The 26,918-nt window shown below is 42.5% G+C and overlaps 1 protein-coding gene across 1 annotated transcript in view; it reads right to left on the bottom strand.

Moving 5' to 3' along the window:
* The window catches only part of Plekhm3 (pleckstrin homology domain containing M3), a 163,638-nt gene that overhangs the window by 118,246 nt on the left and 18,474 nt on the right, over positions 1-26,918 (bottom strand). The window contains exons 2-3 of the mRNA XM_055616780.1: positions 25,375-26,212; positions 10,620-11,552 (exon numbers count right to left, since the gene is read on the bottom strand). Coding sequence (XP_055472755.1) covers positions 10,620-11,552; positions 25,375-25,978 — 1,537 coding nt within the window. The 5' untranslated portion in view covers positions 25,979-26,212. The remainder of the gene's footprint in view (positions 1-10,619; positions 11,553-25,374; positions 26,213-26,918) is intronic.

Here is a 26,918-nt window from a genome sequence, read left to right as displayed (position 1 = left end):
TTATGTGGGTGATAAGATATCCTTTGATACATGTTGGGGTAGACAGACCTTTGATAAACATCTTGGGTACTAAGGTCTCCAAAAAGTGAGACACAAAATCACAGGCCATGGCAAAGGCACACATGCGTAGACATGGGAAGCCTTGTGACAATAATGTTCACTTCTACCTGGGACGTTAGAGAGAGGAAGGAGCAGAGGAAAAGATCAAGAAAGACTTGGAAAAAAGACATTTAAGAGAGGGCTTCAACAAAGTATATGCAATACAGAATTATATGCACAGCCAGAACCAACAGACTACACGGCAGCCAGAACCCTTGATTTCAGGGTTCACTGCTTTGTTGTCACATCCTAGTTTTCATCCAAAACGGGAAAAAGCTAGGTGGTTTTTTGGTTTTTATTGACTTGATTTAATTAAATCATTTTCGGTGTTAGCATTTATCAATGTAGAAAGACATGCAGGCATAAAGTCATATTTCCTACTATAAAATTTTAGGCTCCCCCCACAGCTCAGTCTCTGGGACTATATGTAGTCCATTTTTCTCAATTAAGTGAATAAATAGTTTTAAAACTGATACAAGAAACAAATTGGTATTGCTATATTAGATTACCTTAACTACAAATACATTAAAAACGTCAAGTTTAGGGGTATTCCTTACGCATTTGAGAGGCCCAAGGGGGGAAGATCACAGTTTTAAGGTTAGCCTGGGCTACAAAAAAAATATCCCAAGTCCAAAAACTAAAAAAGGCAATTTTTTACATAATTATGTTTCCGCCTTACGCAGATTTTTTAAAAGCCTCTTAAGTAAGAATTCTTACTCGTAGGGTTCTGTGAGAAGCTTAGACATTTAAAGATCCTAGGTAGAAATTAAGAAGAATCTTGACCTAACCAGTCTATCAAACCACATCTAGACCAATTTCTCTCCCAGGGAAAGGTCAGTAAATAGAAACTTTTAACTCAATGTGGAGTCCAATCGTCCAGTAATACTTTCTTCAGAAGTTTAACCAGAAATGAACACGTGATGAGAACAATGTTAGCCAAAAAGGAAGCTACAAAAAGGGACAAGAACTTTCCAGACCAAAGTATAGCAACAAAGACTCGGAGAAATGAACGGCTTAAAGAAAAGCACAGTGATGCCTATGAAGTTCAGGAAGGTCTATCAAAAGATCCCTGTCTTCTGAAATTCAAAATGATCTTTTTCTTCTGAAATATATCAAAGAGATACATGTGACTTCTATGATGAAAATACTAGGAATAAATCAAAAAGGCAAATTTATATCCTATAAAATCAAACGGCCTACTTACATAAAGTGATCAAATCTCCTTGAATTTCAGGACGTGAAATAGTTTAAAATACAAATTATGTAACATTGTTCTTTACAGACTCACATTACTATTTCAGTGTGTGTTCATATTCTTGTTACCCATAGATTTTTTTTTCCTAGACCTAGAAACTTAGACTCTAAAAAGAGTAGAAAGTAGAGTAATTTATACAACGATGGACATCAGAGCCAGGAAAAGGATTGCCACCATCCGCCTTTTCAGTCAATTGATATTCCTACTGGCATACATTCTCTCTGACCAAAGGAAAAAAGGTATTATTGAATAAGATTTTAAACGAAAGACATTAATCTCATTTATTTCTAAACTAGAGACATTCAAAAACTTACAGGACAAGAGATAAAAGAGACAGTATAGAGCAAGAACATTCCGGGGTGGGGGGCTTAGACAGAGAACTAAAGAATTCTATTTAATTGTGTTATAATTACTTACACAAAATAGGGTTGTCTTGTTCTCTGTGTACCAAGCACAGTGCCTAGGACCTAGTAGGGGCTCAATAAACACTTGCAGAAGGCCTAAATTAATATGTCTCTTTGTCTTGCAGATAAGAAGACTCTCAGACAATCTAAGTATCTTTTTAAAAAATATTTTTATTTTTTTATGTGTATAATGTTTTGGTGTATTGTATCTGTGCACCAGTTGTGTGCCAAGTGTCCACAGAATTCAGATGAGGGTACTGGATCCCCTGGAACTGGGATTATATACCACTGTGAGCTGCCATGTGGGTGCTCGGAATTGAACCCAGGACCTCAAGAAAAGCAGCCAGTGCTCTTGGCCTCTGAGCCATCTCTCCAGCCTTCAAAGTAACTTGACATCGAAATTCAAGGATTCCTTTTCCCACCGGATAGTCCTTTGCTCATTTTCTCCTTGTCCACAGAAAGTCCAACCCACTTGAGGTAGTTCTACTACATTAGTCAAATAGAATTACACTGAATGCGCCTAATTTGTAAGTGGCAGCTTTCAAAGATGTGACATTAACATTTTATTCCCTCTTCTAGTCACATGTATATATTGATTTTAGTGTCCTCACTATGTTCTTTCTCAACAGATACCCGTTGTTCTTAAAAAGCAATATCCATAACTGAAAATTCCAGATGTGGTCTGGCCAGGACAGAGGGAAATTAAGGGTATCTCTTTCTTAAAATGTTTGTTTTCTATGTGTCCACTCATGTGGGATGGCTGTGGGGAGGCAGTGAGCTACGGTCACTGTCGTGAGCAGAAGTCTGTTCTCTCCTTCCACTGTGTAGGCTGCGAGATCTAATTGCGGTGAGCAGCCTTGGCAGCAGGTACCTTAACCAGCTGGGCTGTCCTATCAGCCAGATATCTTTTCTTTTGGGGCTTGTTTTGTAAATGCTTTTGGTGGAGTCAAAGCATACCCAATGCTGGCTTCCAGTTGCCTTATCTGTATGCCCACACGGACTGCTGCTGGTCGAGTTTCCTCTGCCCTCTATCTCTGAGGTCAATTTTTTTAAGATGAGTACAGGACCAGGTACCTGTCACTCTGAATCTCATCTCATTTGTTTTCAGTCACTTCTCAAGCTTGACTTGCTCAATTCTATCATTCTATGTTTCGGGGATCCAACTCAGTTTTGTAATAGGTGTATCTCTGGTATGTACACTTATGGGCAATTGCTGTCATAGGTAGGCAAACATTAATAATAGCCAGCCTTACTATATGCCCTGTCCTAAGCCCTCAAATTATCTACACTCAAAGTAGTAAGGTGGACGTGATTAATGTTCTCACATTTGAAATGAGAAAATGAAGGTACAGAGAAATGAAGTTATTTATCCAGCATGACAGAACTTTAAGGTAGAAGAACTGGAAACCCAGGCAGGAAGAACTCCAGTGTTTGTCCTTAATAAACTCCAAATCTTCCCTGACAACCTTTTAGACTGACATGGACCTATCAGTCAGCAATGCTTGGGTAAAACTGCCAGTCATTCACACAACAACATAACTGTAAGCTCTGATAAGCCAAGTTTCATGGTCTTGGGGATTAGGCTAGATGCTTTTCTAAACAGTAGGCACTGCACAGCAGTGGCCTGACCTAGTATCTAGTAGCCTCATATTCCTTTGTGCATTCTCAACAGACTACAGAGTCCTGGGCCTTCCAGGCCATACCTACTCTTTTCTTGTGCATTACATGGCATCTACTCCATACCAAGCATACAGTACTATCTCTGCTAGATGTAGTAAAAGCCAAGGAGACTTTCCTAGAAGTTAAAAACAAAGTCTAAAATGAGAGAGAAAGTGAGGCCGCTTTAACTCTTCATCTCAAATCACAACAAGGATTCTCCTGCATAAGCAAGAGAAAAGGGAGCAGTGGGCACAAGTCAGTGGCCACCCACTCTCTGGAGCATTCCCTCGAACACCTTTACATGCCTTTTGAGGGAGGGGTTTTTTGCTCGACTTTGGAGGGCACAGCACTAGAGTGCTGTTTATATGTCCCAAGGATTCTGGGAGAGTGTGTGTGATACATAAAAATGCTTAATAAAATCTTAACTAAATAAATAAATAGGGTATTCCCATTCTAAATATTTGTTGACATGAACATTCAAATTAAAATTCCACTTGCAGATTTTTTTTTTTTTTTTTTTTTTTTTACTACCAGCAAACTTCATGGTCATATTCATAGTAGAGAATAAAATTTAGCCATTTAGTGCACATATGGACATGTAAATGTGAGCTCTCTCTCACACACACACAAAATCCTAGTGATCTCACGTTTATTCGTGGAAGAAGCTAAACCCAAAACAGTAACAAAATCATTTGGGCAATGAGAGATTAAAAATTAAAAATTAGCAGCTATTATTAATTAAGGCTTAAACTAGGTGGGTGGAGAAGTCCAGTAATGCCCTGAGGGGAAGGACCACCTTACTGCATTCTTTCCCCACCCACTAGAGATACAGTTGCTAGGAAACTGGCCCATCCCCCTAGGGAGGGACACCAGGTCATTAATGGTCTGGGGACCTTCCTATAGCCAATCAATTCAAAATGTAGCATTTTGACCAATAGATGCTTGCCAGGCAGGAACTGCCCCTGCCTTGGGCATGCTGGGATGCACCAGAGTCTTTAAATCACCCAACTAACCTAAGCACAGCGCTCTAGGCTCTCACCGCTTAGGTGGGCCCAAGCTGCAGCTTGTATTGATTTGTAATTTACAACAAAAAGAACCTCATGTATTTACAGCGGAGTCTGTTTATTCCTGGTCTTTTGGGGTTGTGAACTGGGCAGAACCGGCAACAGGACAAGGCAACAACAGATTAAGTGCTTCTTGTTTATGCAAGCTGATTCTAAGCCATGAAGTAGGTATTTGCATTTTCTCCCTAGCTCTTCTTCCTCTAATTCTCTACCTTCCTGTACAGAACTCAAATAAATCTTCACTTCATTACTATTCCTACGAAAAGGGAGAAAGACCTGAAGTAGTATAGGAGAGTAAACACAAAGAAAAATATCTTTCTTTTGGTTTCCAAGTTCATTCTCTTTGAAGACCTGCCACTTCAGTTCACCACAGGGTAAAAACAAATCTTCCCTAACACTTTTATACCTTTTTTCCTAAGAGCAAAATACACAACTGCTTGCTCCTCTTTCACCTAGGAACCAAGCAATCTTCCTTTAAGTAGAATCAATGTCTAGTTCTCAACAACTACCACTTTGCAGGATTTAAGTAACTAAAGTAACTTTGCAGGCCAATAAGTAACTAACGAGGCCCAACCCAGAAATGTTGCTTACTTCCAAACTGGTAGCTACTGAATGAATAATTAACCTCTCTATACTTTCTATCAGGGATGCTTGTATTGCTAGGGTAAAGGTATCCTTTATGTCTAAACGATGTCATAAAACAGGCACTTGCCAGAAATATGCCCTCATTTATCACATGAAATGCCATGTGGTATTAGCGGGGTCGATAGTGTTTGTTTAATATATTTTGCTTTCCTGGGGGCTTGAAATGATTTGTTTTTGCAGCTGTAACAGAGTTAAATTAGGGATTTATCTTCAGCTTAGCTAGTTGAGCATATATAACCAGGGGCTATTAATTATCTGCCTAGGGGCCTTTGGTCATCTTCCCACAGCTTACAGCATCCTTGAGGTACTGAGTTACACCACCAACAGCCAGATTTTGATCTTCAAGTAATCAAGTCTGGTTTCTCAGGAATTGAGGGCCACTGAAAAAAGGTTTTGTTTCTGGCTCCAAACTTCCCCTCCCCCAACATGTAAATGCTATTGGTGTGAGGATTTTTTCCCCCTTCAAGGAATTGAACAAGGAATTTCAGGGATAGGGGAAATCTTAAGAGCAAAGACGACTTCCAAGCAGCCATTCCTACACATTAAAAACCAGCTTCTGCGCCATAAAGCACCAGCAATCCCTCTCCTCCCTTGCTCTCACCGCAGACTACTGTTTTCTGTCTTACCCCAGCAGGAACGGATAGCTGACCCCAAAGTACAGGCTCTCCAAAGCCTGTACTACAGTTCTAACTCTCCCTACCTGTTTGTCTGTTTCAGGGTAAAAGAAAAAGAGCAGAAAGTAAGGCAACGGAGAGCAAAGGGAGAAAGAAGGGGTAAGGTGAGGCACAGGAAAACTGGAGTACAGTTCACACAAAAACGGGCCATGCATGCGGAGACACACCAGGGTGCAGGGTGCGCACATCCCAGGTCCTAACAACAAACTTCTTTTTCAGAGGTTCATTGTCAATCAATTAGCCAAGGAAACAGGGGTCTGCGAGATGGGGGCGTCCAGGGAAACAATGGGCTGCCCTGTTGCATTACTATTTAATCACTCTTACTAAATAAATAGAACAGCCCTGAGGTGCTGTCATGTCAAGGGAATTTATAACAACAACAACAACAACACACACACAGAGAGAGAAAAAAACCATTTTTTCACTGGTCATTACTTTTTTCCCTTCAGGACAAGAGAGGGTTATTACTGTAGCCTTAAGTTTCATCTTTGTGTTTCTTGCCTTTGATTCCCACTCGGACCCTGCCACTTTCTGGCACTAATTTGTCAGGCTGAACAAAGAGGGGATTTGTACCTCCTGTAAGGTCTCAATTAGGAATGGCTTCTGCTGTATTATGTGCCATTCAGAGGAGACACAATGCCGGTAATTACAGGAATTTGCACTAAATGGCTGAAGAATTCACAGCAAAACTTTTCCCCCTTTGAGTCCCCCCCCAAAAGCTGGAGGGGAAGAAAAAGGAAAGTAACAGCTCTTAATGCCCTAGATGCACAATCACCAACAGCAATCCCCAGAGGTTAAACAGCAGCCAGGGAGCAAAACCATAAAAACAGCAGAGGGAAAATGGTGGAGGAATCCCTCTCTTCTTCCCTTCACACATTCAACTTCAGTTCCACTCATGAGCGCTGCCCTGAGTGGGCCAAAACAGTCACACAAGAAACACTGCTGAAGGTGAGCTTTGCATCTCTGTCACACCTATAAAAGTCACAGGCTCTTCAAATTACTGTACTCAACTGCTAGGTTTCCTGATTGCTGGGCAATTACTCTATGAGCTAATACCAAGAAAACCATGTATCTGCTAAGTGGGTGCACATGTCAAATTCCTAAAGAAAACAAGCATGCTGTCTTATAGTCTAATTTACATGGCAGTTATGAATAACCAAATTTAGAATGATTTATGGCTATGCACTCCATAAATATTTTAATAAGCTGCATAATCATCTTTTAAGCATTAATATTTTAGCATCACAGATTCCTCATTGTGAAATACAATTCTGAATTCCAGCCCGTGGTTTCACTAAAGAAGCACACCTCATTTTCTACTGCAGAAGCTTTCCACGGGGGCCATATTAAAGCATCCCCAAGTAACAGCTCTGAAACACCTTGTCCAGCATGTGCTGCTCTACAATTGGACTTTCTGTGATGTCATGGTCAAGCACGTAGTTCAGCCTTATTGAAGCCAGAAATGACTTCCTCCATTCCTACCTGGCACCGCCTCTGAAGGCTCTGGAATCTGGTATGTGGCCATCATGTCTGTGGATCTTGCCGTGGCTGCTATCTGGCAGTCACCAATGTAAGTCTTTGATAAATGCAATTGGGTTTTCCTAGCTGCCTCCAGAAATGGCTTTTCAGATGTCAGGAAGTTGGACTGGCAAGCTCAGGACTCCCTGCAAGGCATGAACATGGCTAGGTTCCTGTAGTAAGAGTTTCCTAAGCAGCCACCAGGCTGGAGGGAAAGCTATGCAACTATCATACACAACCACATATACCAATCCTAAATCTAAGCACAAGCCAAGAAATATGCAGTTATGGCTCAAAACCATAACCACAGGCATCCTGGTATGATCATGCTCCATTTCCTCTGTAGGTACTCTTTAAAATTTAAAAGATCTAAGAATTCTTCACTTAGAGTAAGGGTTTAGTGAAATAAGGCTAACTGTCCCATTTTATATATGTAGAAGCCAGTGTTTGTGGTTCCTCTGAATAGTGACCAAATGACATCAGAATAAAGAGCCTACTCAGTGCAACCTTCTACTTAACACTCATTTGTCGAAAATATTTAAAGAGGAGGGACTAATTAAAAACTTAACAGTCTAAAGAGATACACTAAAGCCATGAAAGTCTGTGAACTTGCTTTTCAAAAATACATAAATCCCAATGTGCTGGACTGATGGACAGTCAGGAAGGCAAGCATGCTAGGCAGCTGCTTTTTCACTGAGTCTGCTGTCATGAGGAGGATGACGCAATTACAAAAAGCAGAGCAAGTGATTTAACAATGCCTGTGAGAAACACAGATACTTAAAGGTCCATCTGCTATGACAATCTTTGATATAACAAACAGCCTCCCAGTAATTAAAAAAAAAAAAAAAAAAAAAAAAAACCACACACATTCAGGTTTTTTTAACAAGTTTTTTTCTTTTTTCTTTTCTTTTCCTTTTGAGACTCTGCCCCCTACAGGACTCACAGAATAATTTCCAACTTGAGGCAGGAAACTAATATTCCTTCCTCATTTGGTACTGAGAAGGAAAAGGCCTGTAAACCACACATATAATGCGACTGAACACCATGCTGTCTGATGCAAAAGGGGCAATGAAACAGAATTGGCTTTACTTTGGGATGTGATACATTATACAATACATATGTAAATTAGCATTCTCTCCACCCCAAATTAGAAACCCACCTGAACACCACTGGAGTGCCAAGCCAAAGCATGAAGTAACAGCTGAGCAGAACAATGAACGTTACCTGTTACCCTGTGCCCTGACTTCCCCTGCTCCCCCTACTCAACTATCCTCCAACAATCCTGATTTAGTGAGCACCAAATTTAGACAGCCAAGACAGACATTCTATCACAGGGAACTGGCTGATGCTGCCAAAAAGTTCTATTCTTGCCCATTATGTAATACGTTTCCTCTTCCACTTAGCTTCCTTCTCCCAGCCTCATCTTCCCTCCTTGCCTTTTCCTGTTTTTATTTCTCCAATTTTCAGATGCACTGGCTTTGCTCTACAACATTCCCTTTTCTCAATGCCATTCAAAACATGGGTGATGCATAGTAAATTGGGAAGCAAACTCAGAGAAAGGGGAGAAGTGGGAATAAATGACAGCCTTCGAAGGCCACCCGAGGTTTCTTCATTCTCTTACAAAGCAGATAGTCCAGTAAGACTGCCTGGAGAACATGGCTGGATTATTCTCCCATCTCCCAATAACTAGAAATTTATTGACCCTAACAGCAATCTAACGTTACACAAGTATATTAAGAATTCAGGATACCTATCTTGTAAGCAATTAGTAAAGTATTGTTGAATGCCTGAATTCCAAAATATAACAACATATGCCACCAATAAGATGCTGAATTTCTAGAATAAATAAAAAGACAAATTAAATGAACCCAAACTACTAAAACTATTGTCTTCTTATCGAAACCCTTCCAAAAGTAGCTGACTGATTCAGCACAAGATCTGGTCTGTCGAATGTACACACATGTATCGCCTCCTGTGTCTTCTGTGCTGCCTCAATTATTTTGTTTTCTGAGACGGGTTTTCAGGATATATCCCACACTGACCTCAAGCTGGCAATCCTCCCGCCTCAGCCTTCCAAGTGCTGGAATTGCGGGTGCGCACCCCTACATCGGGCTGTCCTGGTATTTGTGGCTCAGACTGTCTCCTTTTGCCAGGCCCACCTCTAAGTTCCTACTGCACAGTCACTGAGACCCTCCTCAAAGTCTAGTATTGTCCAATAGAAAGGTGGCCGTCAACTACACTGGGTTGAAAGTGTAGGTTTTCATTCTGACCTCCCCATTTGCTTTTCCCAGAGCAGGAGCAAGAACAGAATAGAAAACCTGCTCTTGGCTGGTGGGGAGGTCCTTGTTCTTTTTTACACAGATACTTATACTTAAATCTAAAAAGCTAGAATTTAAAACTTCTCAATTAGGCTTCGAATTAGGTCTGTCTTTGTAGTAAGTTATCATCAAAATTGAGGGTTTAGTGAAAGGGAGGCAATTTTAATTTAGCTTAAAGTAGAGAGACCTGGTTTAGGGAAGAGGTCTTTCCACCCCTTTTTCTTCCTCTTTCAATGCTGGAGGAGGCGAGAAGAGGAATAAGCAGACTCAGGCATGATCTGCGAATAGCTGTGTACCCTCCTTTCAGCCACCTCCACGATGTCCTCAATGCTGACTTTCTACTTATTCTACCAAAACAGGATTTGACAAGGTTATGATCAACCTCAGCTGCCCGCTAGGAACATTTGCCGTGCCTGAGGAGTGTCTATAGTTAAATGGGATGTGAAGTTCTGTCAGGAAGCAATCTGTGACACACATAGTCACAATGATCTTTACTCTAGAAGGCAGAGGAAATGGAATCATGGCTGACTCAGGAAGCCTAAATTCCAGTCTGGTCAGGCTTTGGCCAAGTCATTTTGATTCACTGGGGTACCTCATGACTGCTTCTCTTTATAATAACAAAGAGTATTAGCAGGGATAGATTCTGTTTGGGTTGGGTTATTTTGAGACAAGGTCCCACACTGCAGAGCCTGACAGACCGAACACTCGATATGTAGCCCACACTAGCCTTCTGCTCAGGGCGGTCTAATCTGACTTAGTCTCCTGCGTGCCACTTAGATTTCTTTGTCCTCTTCTGAGACAGGGTTTCACTTCATAGCCCCAGCTGGCCTGGAACCCAGCATATTTTCTTAATGAAGTGTACTTTAGAGAAGCGATACTTTCTATAAACATCTGTGACTGTTGTACGAGAACGTTTAAAGGGAACCCCATGTAGGACCTGGAAAGCCCCTGGCCGAGCCGCAGGCTGGACACGCACTCCGTACCTGCACATTTGAAACTCTGCGCAGTGAGTCCTCGCTCCAAAGACAGAGTGGTCAGGGTGCTCAGGAAGCTGGTGGTCACTGACTGGCGTTTGTTCTTCCGCAGCTCAGCACCACCCATCTGATCCTTCGGTTTGTTCCTCAGTGTGACTTGCAGGTTTTGCTCGGAACTCCTCGCAGAGTTGGCTGCTGTCTTCAGAGCCTCCATCCATTCCTGAGCCCTTGGCCGGGTCTCAGCACGGAGGCGGAGGACATCTTGGGGGAAAATGACTTGAAAGCAAGAGTCACAGTCATCCAGGTTGTCTATCTGCACAGCCAAACACACATCCACATTGTAGCTCAACAGAGGATCTTCATCTAGCTTGCCAGGGTGAAAAGCCATAAGATAGGTCTTGCTCAGCACAAAGGTAAATGCCTTCCAGTTGTTTTGGACAGTCAGCCTGTAGAGAGTCCCTGATTTGAGGATGCTCTGGCACTGTTTGGGGCTACCCAAGACAGGGGCCGACAGCACCCCGCTGGACCTCTTCTGTAAACAGTGGCTCTGTGTACAGTCAACATCGTGACCAAGTCTCGGTGAGTTTGCCATCTCATCCTGCCGTCCCATGTAATTGGGCACAGCAGCATGCACAACTTCCCAGAGCTTCTGCCCCCAGTCCAATGCCTCCCACGGGGACTCTGCCTTTAGCTGCAGCTGAGAATTGTCATAAAGAACAGTGTCTACCATCCTGGCCTCAAGATTGCCTAAAACAGATATGCTCTGGAAGTGTGAAAGCTGATATGTGGCATACAGGTTTTGATTCCCGCTGCTATCGAGGCTGTAGAAGTGTAAGTTGTAAGGTGAGAGTTCTGCATAACAGCTTTGCCAGTAATTGTCATGGTTCTTCCTGATCTCCAGATAACCCTTCTTTAGTATGTTTGGGAATGTCTGTTTATGTTCTATAAAGAAGAAAAGAAAAGTCAAAGTAATAATTAATTATGAGAAGGCAGGTACATGAAAACAATCACATAGGGGATAACATCTTTCTGGTTCAGATAAGGCAACGTAATAAAATTCCAGGGCAGGGACATAACTGGCAAGATATATCTGGGGAAACTTCTCACCCCAAGGTGACGAACGAACAAGTACAATAGTATATGCAATGTCAATGTGATGCAGAGGCCTGTGTGCAAACAGAAATGCTGGGAAAGCTGTCCATAGAACACATATGCCCTGTACGTCGGATCATATTTGCCAGGTTCCTTCCTTTCTAGGTAAGTCCCAAAGTACAAAAGAACATTCCTGCCGCACAAGCTATTTCCCTGCTCATACTCTTGTCTTTTCCTAGGCTGCTACAGACAGAAGGGGAGAACAGATGTGAACTCTGCTGCTTATAAACTCCTGCTCCTCAGGCAAGCCCAGCAAACCTCACGACAGCACCTTCTATCTGGCACCATCTCCACCCTGAGTCCAGAACATCACCTTCATGGTCTCACCTCAGGGGTCTGTTTCTTCTCTGAGTGTGACTAGACTATCGTTACACGCTGTGCCCTTGGCTTACAAGGTTCCATCCCACTACTTCAGGCAGTGACCACACACCTAACTTTCCTCCTGACTTCCCTTGCCTTCCCCTATCTAATCTGCTCCTGGCCCTACTATGTTATTCCTCTATCAAAGGCTTTTATAAGACTATATTATCATAAGTTATTTAATGTCCAAATAAACAATATTTTAAATTTGTTTTTTAAAGTCTGTCTTCGCTAATGGAGTGAATTCTCTTTTCCTTTCTATAGCACAGCACTCAGGAAAACACCTTATCAATACAATTGCAGGTCGTTAGTAAGAATAATATTGTAAGGTGGGTACAGGTATATACTTGTAATCTCAGCACTGGGGAAACTGAGACAGGAGGATCACAGAGCTCCGCACTGAGTATCATGCCATAAGCCTGCACCACAAAGCCAGTATTTATCTCAAATAAATTAAAAAAAAGAAGAAAAACAAAAAAGGAAAATTCTTGTTGAATGAGAAATAAAGCTTCTAGCACAGTATCTAGCGCATGGGGACATACTGCCCTCCGTGTCCTCTTTCCTCCCTCCCCACATGCACACTGCTCTAGTCACAGCATCTCCCTCTGTGAGAACCAAAACTGGATGCCATGGAGAACTTTAATAAAAGTCACTAGAGAAACCTCCTGGAAATTCATTTCTTGAGACAGGTTCTCTGAGATCCTTCTACCCAGGTTCTTAGTTGCTCAGACTACAGGTAAGCACTGCCATGCCTTACTTCCTGAGATCTTGGTCTGCCATGAAAGGGCATCCAGGTGAGAGAACAGTCAAAAAAGTGACCTGGTAGAAATTTTAATGTCTACGTTGTTTCTTAATCTTTCTGGTGATACATTGTATAGATAGCCACAAACTGAGTCATTCCCTGAAGAAACCTGAAAAGAGGATGATTTCTGCTTTGGGTAAAACAAAGGGAGGAAGGGAGGGAGGGAGGGAAAGGGAGAAAGTGGAAAGGGGGGAAGGAGAAAAGGAAGAAAACAAGGAAGGTAGGGTTAAAGTACCAACTGAGGAAAGGAGAGAGAGGAGGTGGAGAAAGGCCTATTTTAGCTGCTTTACATCTCTGGTCCTAATGTTAATTCACTACTATTTCTGCGGTAACTAAAAAGCCGTTAATTTCTCAAAACCCACACTAATCCTTTTGTAGAAGGAGATAATGGATGCCTCCTCTCCAGCATCTTTCTCTCCTGACAGTGCAGGAGGGAGGCAGGGCTGTCAGCAGCACTGCGGCCACCTCTCCCCTCTCATTTCCATCAGGCTGCCTTCTCCACAATCAGACTTAGGCTTGTGTGCCCTCCTCATCCCTCCTGTGACCCGGCAGCTCAGCCAGGAGTCCTTGAGTAAAACAGAAACCACCTTTCTTGCTTTTAGACAGATTGCAACCTCCTTGTCTTACTTTCCTGAGAGCTTTTCATCGCAGCTTCAGGGAATTCCAGGTTGGACTATAATTGTGCCTCGGCCGAGCAGCATACCAAACCATGTTCACTCCTTTCCAAGGTAAAAGCTGGGATCAGATGACAGGTCAGGTGGAAGGGATAAGAAGTTTCACTAGGAAATGTCCAGGCTACTAAAGATGAAGTGTGCTCCAACCCTGTTTTCCTACCCAATAAGACTCTATCTTTGTTCTCCTCCAGGCTTCAGCACGCACCAAGTGAAGCAGGAGCACTGCTGTCCAGGCCAGCTTGGGCTACCGTAAAAAGTCTTGTCTCCAAACACACAAAGCCAGGAAAGGCAGGCAGGAAGCTTCTCAGGGGCACCTACTTTTTTCTCAGATCAAGACGTTTATATTATATTTTCTTAAATTTTGTGCTTGAAGGCTTAACCAACTGTAATTACAGGGGCTGGAGAACTGTCTAATTTCTAGCTACTATTACTTTCTATTGGATCTGAAGTTTATTTTTAAAATTTTTTTGCTACTGACAAGTTAGAAGATGTGTGTGTGTGTAAACTCATTATTTTGCCAAAGTTGGTGTTTTCCCTAGATCTTGCCATTTTAATTCATTTAATTTACACATCTATTTTAAAGTGCTCAATTTCACAAGAGAATTTCAATCTTAATGAATATAAGTGATTAAGATAGGATCACTAATAGGAGTTAAACCATTCCCCCCCTTTGGGGGGGGGATGCAGAAACATGATCTAAGTGAGTCACCATAACCATAACTTTCATAATGAAACCACTGCAGAAACTCTTCATAACAAAACTAAGACGCAATCAAGCCCAGCACCTGCACTCCCTGCTGCCCAGAACCCCTGCGTGCAGTCAGGCCGGGGCTATGAAGGTCCCTTCCCTCTCCTCCTGGCCATCCCCAGAGCATTGGAATCAGGATCACTACTGACAAAAGAGAACACTCCCAGCAGGGCCCCTGACTCACTTCTGCATGACCCACCAGAGTTCCTCTTTCACCTTTATTTCCTCATCAGTTCTCCAAAAAGTTTCCATTCTCATGGCCTCCACCTTCACCAAGATCCAGTCTGCCTCCTTCCTGGCTATCTGTAGTATTCCAAGTTATGCTTTCTTGGTCTCTCGTAACCCTTTCCATATCTCTTGTCAGGCCAAAACCCTAAAAACATTCTAAAAAGCCAGACTTCTTAGTTCAAGCTCCCAAGCTTGCCCTTCAATACTCCATTATGGAAATTTTCAATCTCTCTGTTTTGTTTTTTGTTTTTGTTTTTGTTTTTGTTTTTTTCTGAGATAGGGTTTCTCTGTAGCCTTGGCTGTCCTGGACTCACTTTGTAGACCAGGCTGGCCTCAACTCACAGAGATCCACCTGCCTCTGTGCTGGGATTAAGGGCATGCACTTCCATGCCCAGCTAAATTCCAAAAGCTCGTAGAAAGTGAACTTTCTTCCTTCAGATTTGAAGACCACTGGGGTAGGGAGATGACTCGGTAGATAAAGTACAGATGAGGATCCGAGTTTGGATCCCAAGCACTCAGGGAAAGCCAGGCAGGGTGCAGACCTGTAACCCTGCTCTTAGGGGCTGGTGAGGGGAAGGCCCTGAGGACTTGCAGGCTAGCCAATCTAGCCCTAACTGTGAGCTCCAGACTCCGTGAGCAGAGACAGAGGAAGGCCTGTGATGCTGCTGGTCTCTGCTTTCCACACACACAAGAAAGTGCACCCACAAGCATGCATGCATGAATACATGTGCATTCTACACACACACACACACACACACACACACACACACACACACACACCAAGTTCTACTATGTTTTGTTTTGTCACCTCTCCCTCTCTCCAAATCTTGATTTATTTCATTTTTTTTCTCTAGAATTTTTGCAAATTAAAGGCATTATATCATTTCAACTATAAATATTTCAGAATGTATGTCTAGTCTAAAAAAAAGCACTTTTTTTTCCTTATTTCTTTTCGTGGGGGGGGTTGCTTTTTTTTTAATTTTTTTTTTTTTTTTTTGAGACAGGGTTTCTCTGTTTGCCCTGACTGTCCTGGAACTTGCTCTGTAGACCAGGCTGGCCTCAAACTCAGAGATCTGCCTGTTACTGCCTCCCAAATGCTGAGATTAAAGGCATGCGCCACTACCACAAGGCAAAATTCGTAACTTTCAAATTAATGATATTATTTTTACAATCCTACATCAATAATCCATGTTCTGTGGGGTACTGTTTGACCTCTGATACTTCTGTTACGTCTCTCATCATTTCTCCTACTCCATCCACAATCCTTCCTATGTTGCTTATATAAGCCATGTACGTTCTAGCCTCAAGGCCTCTGAGGTTGCAATATTTTCTGGAATTTCTCCCTCCATTCCAATGCTTTATGTTGTATCCACTCCTATCTTCCCCACTCTCATTTTCACCTTAGTGAGACTACGCCTTACACTCAAATAAAAGAAACATTCTCTTTCCTCCTTGCTGTATTTTCTAAAGAACTCCCTCTTACAATGGCAGTAATCCTAATCTCTTTCTCCTAAGCACCAGGGGCTGTCTCTACTAACATCTGTATGATGTATCAATAGACAACTTTGATAGAATCTATGCGGAGCTTTGCTAGAATCTCCTATGTTGATAGCCCACAGTAGCGGAGAGAAAATAGGTCTGAAAGTGTCCACACTATGAAATCCAAAGTGCTCAAAACCTTTCAACAAGTACAGCTGGTGGGGTCAGGGAAGAAAGATATATCCACCTGAGATCTGGAGAGTCTTGAAGAGGAAGTAGTGTCAGCAATGGAGAAGATGGAGCTGGTTATTCAGAGAAGACAAAAGGGGAAGTGGACTCCACACGGTGGGCCATTCTTTCCTTCTCAGTTTATATTCCCTCTATCCCCAAGTTGATCCCGTTCTACTTTTCACAGATCCCACTTTCTTTTCCTTGCCACAGTCACTCTTACTTAAGTCATCACCTCATGTGACAAAGACTAGCAGAGCTTCCCAAACAGTTTTATCTACCTTCCCCCTCCTTTCCCTTCCCCTCCCCTCCTCATTCCTCCCCGCTCTTTCCTCTCCTTCCCTTCTCTTCCTTCCTTTCTTCCTAAGACAGGGTCTAGCTATGAAGACCAAGCTAGCCTTAAAATCTGCTTCTTCTATCATAGCCTCCTGAAGTATTGAACACAGTTTGCTTCTCTAGTTCTTTTTAACCATCAATCCATTATATGTGCCACAGAAGCCTGAGGAGACCCAATAAACTTCATCCTTTTTCCTCACCTGAGATTTAAACCAACTGAGCCTGACAAGATAACATGCAAAATTATCAGCTGGTTGGAGGATGCAACTTAGGTTTGTAGCAAACACAACCCCGGGATTATAGCCCACAACAGCCACAGCCCTCCCCTTTCTGAGGGACTCACCTGAAAGGCCGATGGAAAGGCAGAAGCATGTCTGGAGCAGACTGGGACAACTGGTGCATCTTGTGAGACATGTTACCTAGTTCCTCTCCTAAACTTGTCAAGAAGTACCCCCTCCTTCCCAGGGTGGAGCATGCAAATGAAAGCCAAGAGAACTAACCTAATTGGTGGCCCCTTATATGGGCACGAATGGCTACCAGGAAGGTGGCTGGTATAGCTGAAAAAGTGGCTGAATAGCCCCACTTTTCATTCCTGTCAACTTCCAGACTTCCTGTAAAGTATCCTAATCTAAATTCTCATAACAGTTTCAGTGTTTTGAAAGACATTTGATACATACCACATTCAGCCCATGTGTCTGGTTTGAACTCAAACCCTGCTATCTGGGTGCGGGTTAGCTCCCTGGCCATCCCCCTCTATGTGTGATGCTCTCTCCACCTTCTGTTAGTAGACAGCCCTCAAACCTCAGCCAAAACACTCCTTCCTCCCTAAAGGCCCCTCTAGATCCTACATCACTAACGTTATTCTTTTCTTTGTAATTTTTAGCCCATGAAACACAGCTGCCAACTCTATTTGTTTCATGTTATAGTTTTCAACTGTGTTCAAGGCGGAAGCTGGGAAAAACACATTTTAATCTTTGCTCTCTTCATTTCAGGGGCAGGAGAGAAGTGAAACTAACAGGATCACATGCACTTCCTGTGAAATATTTGAAGCAGGGATGCTGTGGGAACCATTTTAAGTATGCTCCGTAGTGCCAAGACACCTCTGCCCATCATAATACAGAGACACTATCCCACAGACCCTTTTCCCCCATTGCTTCTTCTTTTTATTTTTTTAAAACTTTTTATTGATTCTTTGAGAATTTCACATCATGCACCCAATCCTACTCATCTCGTCCTTTGGTATCTGCCCTCTACCCTTGCAACCTGCCCCCAAAATAAATAGATAGATAGATAGATAGATAGATAGATAGATAGATAGATAGATAGATAGACAGATGAGCAAGCAAGCAAATAGAACAACAAGAAAAATCTTGTTGTGGAAGCTGTAGTGTGCCACAGTGTGTCCCATAGTATACCCCGTTGTCCACACTTTTTACTTGTGAATGTTCATTGCAATGAGTCACAGGCCTGGTTCGAGTCCTCTGACTTGTGCTACTCTATCAATACTGGATTTTTACCAGCATTCCTCTCAGATATCCTGTTGTCCCCACAAAAGGCAGGCATCTTATTTGTTCTCCCTCATAAACCTAGAAGAAAGGCAGGTCACCTGCATAGGCTCGAAAAGAATTATGAGCTGGATATACTAATCTTTGTGGTAGGCTATAATAGCCACAGTCAGTTCAGTCCAGGCAAATCTCTCTTCTTTGATACAAATTTGACTAGGGGATCATAAACCCAACTTTTTAACCTAGTTAACAATCCCTAGCATAAACTTTATGTCATTACATGCCACAGCGAGCTTTCTGCTCTGCTTCTCTAATCTAAAGAAAATAAACATAAAACAATCTCCCTTACTTAGACTTTAAAGCAACTGGCATTCCAGCACCACATCGCTGTATAACTTGGAGAATCACAGAAATCTAAGAGCCAGGAGCAACCCTAAAAAGTCCACCCTTTCAACTCCAGCTAAGGCCAAACCTGTCAAATGCTTTACCAGGAAAAGCCATATTTTGTTTGGGTATGGTGGCATATGCTCAGGGGACATGGCCTCTCCCCTGGCCTGAGGAAAACATCGTAAATTTGTTTAAACCACTTACAATAATACCCTATTGTCCTTCACTGGAGAGTGCATGCCACCCAGTCTGAGACTGGGATGCTATTAGGAGCCACTGGAAAGAGCCCTGAAAGAACAATGTTTCCTCCTTCGGAACATGGTTGTTAACACATAAAATGAGCTTTGAGGTTGCAGTAGCTCTGCGGTATGAAAAAGCAGAGAAAAGACACAGCATTAATATGCTAAGGGTAACAGAACAAAGAGATAAGAGGCCCTGGGACCGTCTCTCTCTGGAATTTTTTTTAATATATTTTTTATTTATTTATTATGTATACAATGTTCTATCTGCTTATACACTTGCACGCTAGAAGAAGACACTGGATCTTATTATAGATGGTTGTGAGCCACCATGTGGTTGCTGGGAATTGAACTCAGGACCTCTGGAAGAGCAGCCAGTGCTCTTAACCTCTGAGCCATCTCTCCAGCCCCTCTCTGGGATTTTGCTAACTGTTGCTGCACATAGTGCCTGACATTCACCAAGTAAGTGTTGAATAACTGGCAAGAAGAGAACATATTAATGGCCTTACAGTTGTAGGCTATGTGACGTGCCACTGCTCATTGCTTTTGAAAACATTCTGATTTAAAACTGCAAAGAGGGTCAAGGAAGGAAATGACTTGGCAAGGATGATATTACAAAGTGGGCAAGTTGAAAGTAGAACTCTAATCTTCAGAATTTCAATCCAGGCAGGATGTATTACCTGTGGTGGAGCAGATGAGTCCTACACATTTTTAGAGTTAGGAGGTAGTGTAATAGAGCTGCCTCATGTCTTCTCTGGGGTTAGAGATAGTTGGGTCCCAGTCTTACCCAGATGGCTGTGGGTAAGTTCACCTGTCTAAGTCTCTATTTCCATTTGTAGAATCAGGTCACCATAACCCATTATATTAAACTACTATAAATATTTAAAAAGATAATGAATGAACACTTCTTAGTAGGGGGCTAGGTGCAAAATTAACTCTTATTAAATGATAGTTCTTACTATGAATATTAATAACAAGTTTTATTCAACTTGACACAGCAAAAGGTAAGGAGAGAGAACAGAAGCCATTTCTATTTTAGAAGAGAAGATATAGCTATTCTGTACTGATTTTATCCAAATTATTTATTTTTGGAGATTATAATTATATCATTTCTTCTTTTCCTTTCCTCCTTCCAAACTTTTCCATATACCACTCCTTGCTCTCTTTCAAATTCATGGCCTCTTTTTTCATTAGTTGTTGTTACACTCATATATGTATATATATTCCTAAATGTACAGTCTGCACAGTCTGTGTAACATACTTGTGTGTATGTTTTCAGGGCTAGTAATGTCAGAAGCTACAACCATAAAGCCAACATTACCGCCTAAAAGTGAGCTGAACAAGAACAACAGACAATGAAGTACACAAAGCAAGCCCAAGCCTACACCCAGAACTACAGGTAATGAAGGATGCTGAAGCAAGAGAAAAAGCCCTTCCCAAGGAAGGGCACAGCAGCTCACTATCTGTCCTGATTTTCCTAGGCCTGATACATAGACTCCAGCCTAACAAGGGCTAGGAGATGGCTCAGGCGGTAAAGCGCTTGTCGCGGAAGCATGACAAGCTTACTTCAGCCCCCAAAACCCATGGCAAAAATCCAGGTGTAACTCCAGGAAGAACCTGTAACCCCAGCTCTAGGAAGTAAGTTGGAGAGCGGCAGAGAAATAGAGTTAATGGGGCTCTCTGGCCTCCACATGCACACACATATACAAACACACGAAGAACTCAACTTTCCACATGCTCATCCTTGGTCCAGTACAGTTTTCTACAAGAAGGTTCACATTTTTAAAGGCTTCTCGTCTAAGGCAGGAGACATAGAGAAAGCAATTAACTAGAATATACAACAGAATAAAATGTGTTCGAAAGAAAAAAATGGGGTAGTGAAGAAGAAAAAAATCAAAAAACAAAAAACTGCAAGAAACTGAGGGACAATGTGGCATTTGAATTAGCCCTTGAAAGATAATGAAGGATTTATGGAAAGCAAAAAGGACAAGGAGAATCTCCCGTCATAAAGGCACAGCTTGGTCAAAAGCCAGGAACTAGAAAATACAAGGTCCACTCGCAAACAGTAAACAAGCCTCCACAGAGAGCAGCACTGGCGATAGGCTGGGAAGACACCTAATGCCACTTCACAAGTAATGGTGAAACACTGTTTGTTTCTTTCAGTTTTATATTTTTATTGTGTGAATCTTTGCCTATATATCCGTCTGTTCACTGTGTGTGTGCCTGCCCCTTTGGAGGTCAGAGAGGGCATCAGATCCCTTGGAAGAGGAGTTACAAGCAGCTGGGAAACACTGTACGAGTGCTGGGACTCGAACCTAGGTCCTCCGCCAGAGCAGCTAGTACTCTTGGCCTGTGAACCATCTCTCCAGCCCTGTATGGTTCATTTCTATGAACATACACAAAAGATCTGTGTTTTAGAAAGATTACTCTAGCAGTTTGAAAAATTAATAACCAGTTTTTCTAGTCAAAAGAAAATAAAATGCAGTAGGAGAACACCCACAAAGACCATCAAATACTCCCTTCCTACGGGCCCCTTAGAGCGGTGCTGTTGGTGAAGAGCGGGTCTCCCATGACTGCAATGGCCAACATGGGATCATTAACCAGTGGGAATTGTCTGACTACACACAATCAACTTCCTGTGACCTATTTTAGCAACTTCTTTGTACTAACTAGTCTGTTGGAGGGTGAATCAGAAATTCAGCAAGAGACTGTGTCCTGGTGACCTCACTTATTCTAGATCCACATGAATATTTCCATCTCTCCTGGCTCCGGGGCTTTTGAGAACCAGCATAATTGAAAAAGCAGTCATTTTAGTGCAAGACCCAAAATTTGTCTTTTTTTCTAGTGAAAGATGGGGAAAGGAGAACTGAAGCAGTAGCATAAAGCTCAGGATAAAGGACTACACTGCAGTGGTTTGTCTAGCCGTAAAGAAAATCTCTGCTTGAGACCACCTCCTAAAGTACTCAGAACAAGAAAACACAAGCCTAGGAGCAGACCGGGTCACCAGAGAGCGGCACCTGCAGAAACAAAAGCCCGCTGACCACTGCCCTTACCAAGCAGATGAAAATGTTAACACAGTCAGGGAGGAAAAGTGAGTTCCATTCTGGCAGTTTGTTGAGCTTCAGCGCTCTATAGCGAATACAAAAGATTCCTTTAATATTTTTTTTTTCATTTAAAAGTTACCACTACAGTTCACGCAGCAGTAGACTTACAAGTCATACAGAAATCTTGTTAGAAAAATGTAACCATAGTTTTGTTTCAGTCACGCTCTTTAATTACTGATCTGAATATAGGAATTAGTTTCCACACAACCATGAGACGGGATCCATTTAAACACATCCGAGAATGGTACAGTTTTAGGGCTGGGAAGGACTGCGGAGATAATTTAATCTGTCTCAGTACGTTTATAAAGAGATAGTAAGTCAGGAGTAGAGTTGACTAAGACTCCTGAGTCTTAGCTGAATATTCTTTCTAGATAGTCTCACCTTCATCTACCATGTGTCCTTACTTACGGGAGCAAGCGTGTGTGCCTATAACCTATTGTTCATATATAAAACACACCTGACACCCACATGTTCACTGGAGCTTTTACCTTAAGATGAGCATGTCTGGACTTGGTTCTGTGATGGCAGGACTCTACCTCCTTTATCCTCTGAGGAATTCCTTCATACCTATCAGAGTACTGTTCCTCAGGGAATAACATGACAATGACACAGGGGGCAAGAACATCTATACACTCATCTACATTCATTAAGAGCATGTCTTAATGATTAGTGCTAGGGCTCGAAATCAGACATTCTTGCGGTGGGGTCAAAGTCCTCAGAGTGGTGCAGCTGCCTGGCTACAGTGGACACTGAGATGTTAATAAGATGCTGGTCCTAAGGAAGCTTTGGACTCCACCACATACTCTAAAATTCTTCGGAATAACTGTGGCCACTTTGCCTTAGGTCTGTTCCTTTTTAATCACTTTATGACCTAACCCCCTGACATTATTAGGCAATCATTTTCAGATAATGCACACTCAGACTCACTGTAATAATGAGATTGGATCCCAGCCATACCCCATGGCTGGACCCTCTGAAGCATCCTTTCTTCACTAGTTCAGCCAACATTCCTTTTGCAAGTCAGCCCTGGTCTGCTGATACGTGATGCAATGCAGTCTCCAGAATACATTCATGAGCATCTAAAATAAGACAGTCAAAAAAATGTGACAAGGCTCCAAATGTTGGCTCATACCCAAAGGTTGGTTGACTGCCTGCCTGCTGTGCCCTGGGTGGCTCAGCTACTGGAACTCACCCTGAAGAACAATCCTGACCACAGGAGCACACTGGCTGATTTCTGTGCCTATAAATCCATAGAGTCAATTCATACAGCGGTACACCTAGATGAGAACTGTGTACTCCAGAATGGGTGATAGCCACAAAACAAGAATGCTTTTCTACTCCCAGCCTAAGCACTGGGGGCCCCTGCTAGCCCCTGCTCTTCACTTGGTAAGAAAAAAAAAAAAATGACACACCTTGCCTGCTCCCCAGAGCTTGTCAGAAAGAAAAGGTGTGAGATGATGCCATGTCTGCCCAAACTGTCTGTTTCTGTTGCAATGACTAAGCAGTGGCTAAAATGTTATTCTGATCCTACAAAGCTTATGTATTATAACTTCTTTTTCAAAATCACCGCTTATATTTCACTATAAAGTATTATTCAGATATGTTTGGTTTTGTTTCTTGAGACAGGGTTTTTCTGGCTGTCCTAGAGCTTGCTCGGTAGACTGGGCTGGCCTTGAACTCACAAGATCTGCCTACCTCTGCCTCCCAAGAGCTGGCCATGCCCGGTTCTATTACTCAGAATTTTAAAACTCAGAAACTAAAGAGCAACAATCACAAGCCAGGAGTGGTAGTGCATGCCTTTAAACCTAGCACTCAGGCAGATCTCTCTGAGTTCAAGGTTAGCCTGGTATACAGAAAGAGTTCCAGACAGCCAGTGGTACACACACACACACACACACACACACACACACACACACACGCACGCACAAAAAAAAAAAACTATCTTGGAAAAAAATAGTAAGTTTAAAAAAAAAGAGAGAAACAACCATGGTTTCTCAGGTACTCAAGGGGAAAGGTCAATACATTAAAGAACCAAGGATGCCCAAACTGTTTCCAGACCAAGCTGGAAAACTACAGTTGGAAATATGATAACCTCTTCATTTGGGTCCTGCCAAGGAGCTACAAATGGTTAAGGTGACTTAATGACAAAATGCCATGTGAATTCTAATAATCTACTGAGGTAATTTTCTGGTTAGAGTTTACCCATTACATGAATATAACAGATCAATACAAACCTGTCAGTTCTTCCAGGGTTCCCAGCCATACAGACCCTAGGGGTCCCTAGGCTCTGCTCAGTCACCACATCCTTGCTTTATGTCCCTTTCCTTCTGCTCCTATAGTTAAAACCCTGCTAGATATTCTTGAAGATCTGTGAGAGTCTAGAACAGCGGTTCTTACCCTGTGGGTCGTGACCCCTTTGGGAGTTGTATATCAGATATCCTGCACATCAGATATTTAATTTACATTGTGATTCATAACAGTAGTAAAATTACAGTTTTGTGAATGAATTTTTTAATGAAATTTATGAAACTGTTTTACAAAATTAATGAAGTAGCAACTAAATAATTGATGGTTGGGGCAGCACAACATGAGGAATTATCCTACAGGACTGTTGAGAATCACTAGTCTAGAAGATGATGAGGAATGGCAAGTTGTGAATCACAGGGAAGAAGTGTCTTAAAGGGTGACTTGTGTAGTACGTGGCACGCCACAGGCAGAAGCCTTGTGTTTCCTTACTCTATACTCCAAATGATATCTCATCCCATACTACACTTACTCTCCACTACATTCCCATTTCCTTTTGTCCCCAACCTCGGGGCTGGGGACAGAACCCAGGGCCTTGTTCATGCTAAGCAAGTGTCCTACAATTAGGCTGCACCCCACTCATTTTACCTTTGTTCACACTATGATTGTGATGATCATCTTCTGATTTTTTTTCTGAATTTCCATGTCCTTCAAGGGCAGCACATTTCATGTCCCCTGCAACCTTTCTCTAAGCAGCCCAGCGCACTGTGCCTTCTCTTTCCTCTGTCCTCTTAGAGTCACTGCCACTTACTTGTACATGGAGTAGAACAAACATTTCAGTTGGCCATCTACTATCTCTCATTCTGAGTAATTTTCCAAAACTTCATTGATGGCTGACTCCTTCAGCTGGATGAAGAGTTTTGCACAACAGACTGTGTCTTCACACATCTTAAACCTACCAGGAAGCAAGGCTAATAAAATCCAATACGTGATCCGAAAAACATCTTATATGAACAAACAGTACTGCACAGTGTTCAGGGGAAAATACTACACTAGGAGGTGTAAGAATATTCTAACACAGATGATTAGAAAGGGAGACTTAAACATAGTCATAATTTCACTAAATACCTCTTCAGAAGATAAGCTGATTTGAAGCAAAGAACACAGCAAAGTATGGGAGTCAGAAAAGCTAGAGGTGGATACTGCAGAGTTGGCAGATAGAAGGGAGACAGAGATGAAATCAACAGCTATTCGCCAGAAGTCTGGTGTAAAACATACCTGTATTTCCTTGAGCATCTTCAACCTTACTGGGTGAAGACAACAGAAAAGGTGGCCTGGCAAAGTGTGGCCCTTGAAGGGATGGCTGCTGCTGCTGCTGCAACGGCATGCTGCTAAGGACCACCCGCCAGTCTACGTGGGTAACGTCGGACCTCGACCGAGCATGTCCTGGCTTGAAAGTTGTGGTCTCATCCAATAGGTCATTCACAGAACGAGGTCTGTCCCTTCGACGCTGACAGATGTTGAAAAAGTTGAAGGTCGACGCTTCCTTTTGTTCCATCCAAGAAAGATTATCTGGGGCTGTCCCTCTCTGGACCATAAGCTGTTCTTTGGCAGGGAAGACATTTTGAGCTTTGGTTTCTAGAAGCCTGCTCTTACAGTGGTCCCATATCATGTTCCCCTTGCCCAGAGAAGCAACGCTTCTCAAAGCACCATTGTCTGTTATATTACCAAGTACCTCATGTCCCACCAGTTCAGGGACTTCCTGAATCCCATAAACCTCTGCTTGTTGCACAGCCTTTTCCAACTTACTGTCAAAAGTACTAAAGAAATCCTCAGTAACCTCTAAGGCGGGGCTGATGTCATCTACTTCCAAAGCTTCCATGACACAGGGTCCAAGGTCTCAGCCCCTAAACTGCTTCAAGAAATGGTGTCACGAACATTCAGCCAACAGAGAGAGGTGGTTCAGCAATGCAGCTGTGGAAACAAGAGGCAGTAATCTTCATCTGGCTGCCTAGATAAGACCAAGCACAGACATACGGGAGCTTGTTCCTGGAGATCTCAGAGGAGACAGCAGGGCAGCGTTTGTCAAAGCAAGGCAGTGCCAATCCTCGATTTCCTGGGAGAAAACAAACAAGACGACATTGACACAAGGTTACCCTTCATTTTTATTACACTTATGTAAATGCATGTGCGTGTCTGTATGAGTGTAATGCCAAGTGTGTTGGGTACTTGCAGAATCCAGAAGACGGTGTCAGATCCCTTGAAGTTGGCGTTACCAGTGCTTATGGGCTGTCCCACAGGGTTACCTGGAACTGAACTTAGGTCTTCTGTGAGAGCAGCAAGTGCTCTTAACTGCTAAGCCTTCTCTCCAGCTCCCTACTCCTACCAAACACCTTTTTTTTAAAACAGTCATTGTATACCAGGCACAGTGCCTTATAGCTGTAACAAGAAGCAGAAGCAAGAGGATGACCATGAGTGTAAAGTCAGCTTGGCCTACACAATGAGTTCTAAGCCTGCTACAAACTGAGACCATATCTTTTTCGGTTTGTTTTATCGAGACAGTTTCAATGTATAATGCACAGCTCTATCCAATCACTTTCCCATTTTTATGCCTCTTCTATGACAGCCATACACACAGGGTACAACACCTATAGAAACTTATTATTTTCAGGAATACACATGACTCTTTATTTTGAATGAGAACCTGGTAGAGAACAGGGTAGGGAACCTGATAATGGGGAATAAGGCCAACAGTTTTTACACACACAGAGAAGCCTTTGAGAGCAGCTGTGAAAAGACTGTCCTGGCAAAAACCTCTGATC

This window comes from Psammomys obesus, unplaced genomic scaffold (assembly GCF_907164565.1).
Source record: "Psammomys obesus unplaced genomic scaffold, mPsaObe1.curated_primary_1811, whole genome shotgun sequence".
Taxonomy (NCBI): Eukaryota; Metazoa; Chordata; class Mammalia; order Rodentia; family Muridae; genus Psammomys; species Psammomys obesus.
This window is presented reverse-complemented; position numbering and strand designations above follow the sequence as displayed.